Raw genomic sequence first — 2,174 nt, forward strand, 5'->3', positions numbered from 1 at the left:
GCAGTATCACTGTATACTCCCCCATATATATATGGTGGGTGTCATGGGCGGTACCACATGGGGGGGCAAAGGGGGCAATTGTCCCTCTCAAAATTTAGATTTTGTCATTTATTTTCAAATTTTTTATCGATTTTAAAAAATTTCTTATAGGTTTTTAACATTTTGACCCCTTTTATATTTATATTTTACGGATTTTTTAATTTTACCCCCTTTGAAATTTTTTTCTGGTACCGCCTCTGGTGGGTGTTTATGCCGAATTGGGATGTCCAGCAAAGGGAGGGGGAACGAATTGATGAATTACGTACCCACTGGCTGTTTTGGAAACATGCCATCCTGATATATCTGCGGCCATCTGTAAAGCTTTCCTCCATCTCTTCACCTTTTCCACATCATTTTTGTATTTCACTTGGTGCCTCTTGAATGCTGCATGAAAAGTTCCCTTCTGATCACGGACATCAGATGGATCCACGTGGTAAAAAACCGGTAGAACCTTTTGTCTAACCGGCGTAGCATTGTTTTGACAATGATGGCCGCCGATGATGATCTCGGCAAGTTCATCCAAACACCAAGTAGAGTTGGCATAGTGTTTAGAGAGGATGACCACATGTATCCTTGACTCTTGAATAGCTTTCATAAGTTCCAAGGAAATGGGTTTCCCTTTGGGAAGCTTCTTGTCATCCTTAAATGTGCGTGATCCGGCCTGCTCCAAAGCAGCATACAGATGGCTTACAAAGTTGTTTCTTGTGTCTTTCCCATGAAAGTTTAGGAACACATCGTACGTCCAGCATCTTCTAGTCGGTATTGTATTAGTGTCACTGCAGGACGACGATGAGGATAAAGACTTAGCTATAAATTCCCTCACATGGCGAAATACGATTCTAACAGTAGAGGTTCTGGGAAGTGAAGCCAGGAAAGGATCCATGCAGGCAGCCCGCAAGAAAGACATCGATCTTTGCCTAGAAACTATATATATATAGTACTCAAACTACTCGTAGATTAGAAGAAATTAATATTGTGATTCGTATTCAGGAAATTTGTTTTATGTTCTGAATTTGGGTTTTAGGAACTAATGAAGAGTCGATCGAGCGAAGATCAAATAGTATATTTGCACATATCGAATACACATCTTTTTCTTGGAAATATATATACGAGTATGATGACTAGACAACCTTAATTTTGTCGCTCGACGTTCATCTGCAATAAATTAAATATAAAACAGACAAAAAGGATGTGCAATTTCGATCATTTGGAGGTTAAAATTGAGAGAACATAATTAATGGAAGCAACATAGGCTGCTTCATCATTTAAAATCAAATTCATGAAAATTACAAAAAAAGTATATTCGGTGAGGAATGAGGATTTTTATCTAGATGAGGGAGTAATGGAAAAAAAGGTTAGATTTAAAAAAAAAAAATTTCATTATTTTTTTTATTTTTATTTATTTTTACTATTTTTTTATACAACAAAAACTCATTTAAAAAAAGTTTATATAAAAAGAAATTGAATAGCAAAGTTAAGATTAGAGTGTGTTTTTCAATCCTTATAATATAAAAAATTCCAATGAAAATTAACTTTGTATTTTTAAATTTCTATAGTACATTGGTGCTATTGTTTTTGATTAACCACCAAACGATTAGGACCAAAAGCATGCAACCTTTTAACAACCATTTGGTGTATAAGGTGTTTCGAAAGGAAATACGGGATATCATATCGTTAGGATTAGAAAGACTGAAAGAGTATCAACCTTTTTCTAGTTTTATGTGGATTAGATATAGAGCTAAATGTTCATCTCTTTGTTGGCACGTATAGGGTAACCAATTGTAAACATTATATCTTTGCTTATCTAGCAATTTGTTGGGTTTGCCGTTAAGGATGGTAAAAAAAACCCGTGGCATTATTGGTCTGGGTTCAAGTTTGGGTCCAGGGATGCGTTTAAATGAAAACCCGCATATTCAAACCCTGTCCCGAACCCATATACGTGCCATGTTTGTATTACATTCCCATTGGAAGTTATAAATATAATTATTAACCCTGTCCCGAACCCATATACGTGCTATGTTTGTATTACATTCCCATTGGAAGTTATAAATATAATTATTATGTAACATGTATATTGGTCAAAAATTATGTCATTTGTAGGAAATATTCCATGTAAAAATGCTCGGTGTTGTATG

General features: G+C 35.3%; 1 protein-coding gene across 1 annotated transcript; it reads right to left on the reverse strand.

The window, feature by feature from the left end:
- Nucleotides 1-247: 247 nt before the first annotated feature.
- On the reverse strand, nt 248-946 carry LOC122604868 (TMV resistance protein N-like). The gene has a single exon (XM_043777731.1). The coding sequence runs from the start codon at nt 944-946 to the stop codon at nt 248-250; it is 699 nt and encodes a 232-aa protein (XP_043633666.1).
- Between the last annotated feature and the right edge of the window lie 1,228 nt (nt 947-2,174).

Source organism: Erigeron canadensis, chromosome 6 (assembly GCF_010389155.1).
Source record: "Erigeron canadensis isolate Cc75 chromosome 6, C_canadensis_v1, whole genome shotgun sequence".
NCBI classification, from domain to species: Eukaryota; Viridiplantae; Streptophyta; class Magnoliopsida; order Asterales; family Asteraceae; genus Erigeron; species Erigeron canadensis.

Excerpts from the sequence above, each read along its gene's own strand:
- LOC122604868 (XM_043777731.1), bottom strand. The coding sequence starts at position 946 with ATGTCTTTCTTGCGGGCTGCCTGCATGGATCCTTTCCTGGCTTCACTT.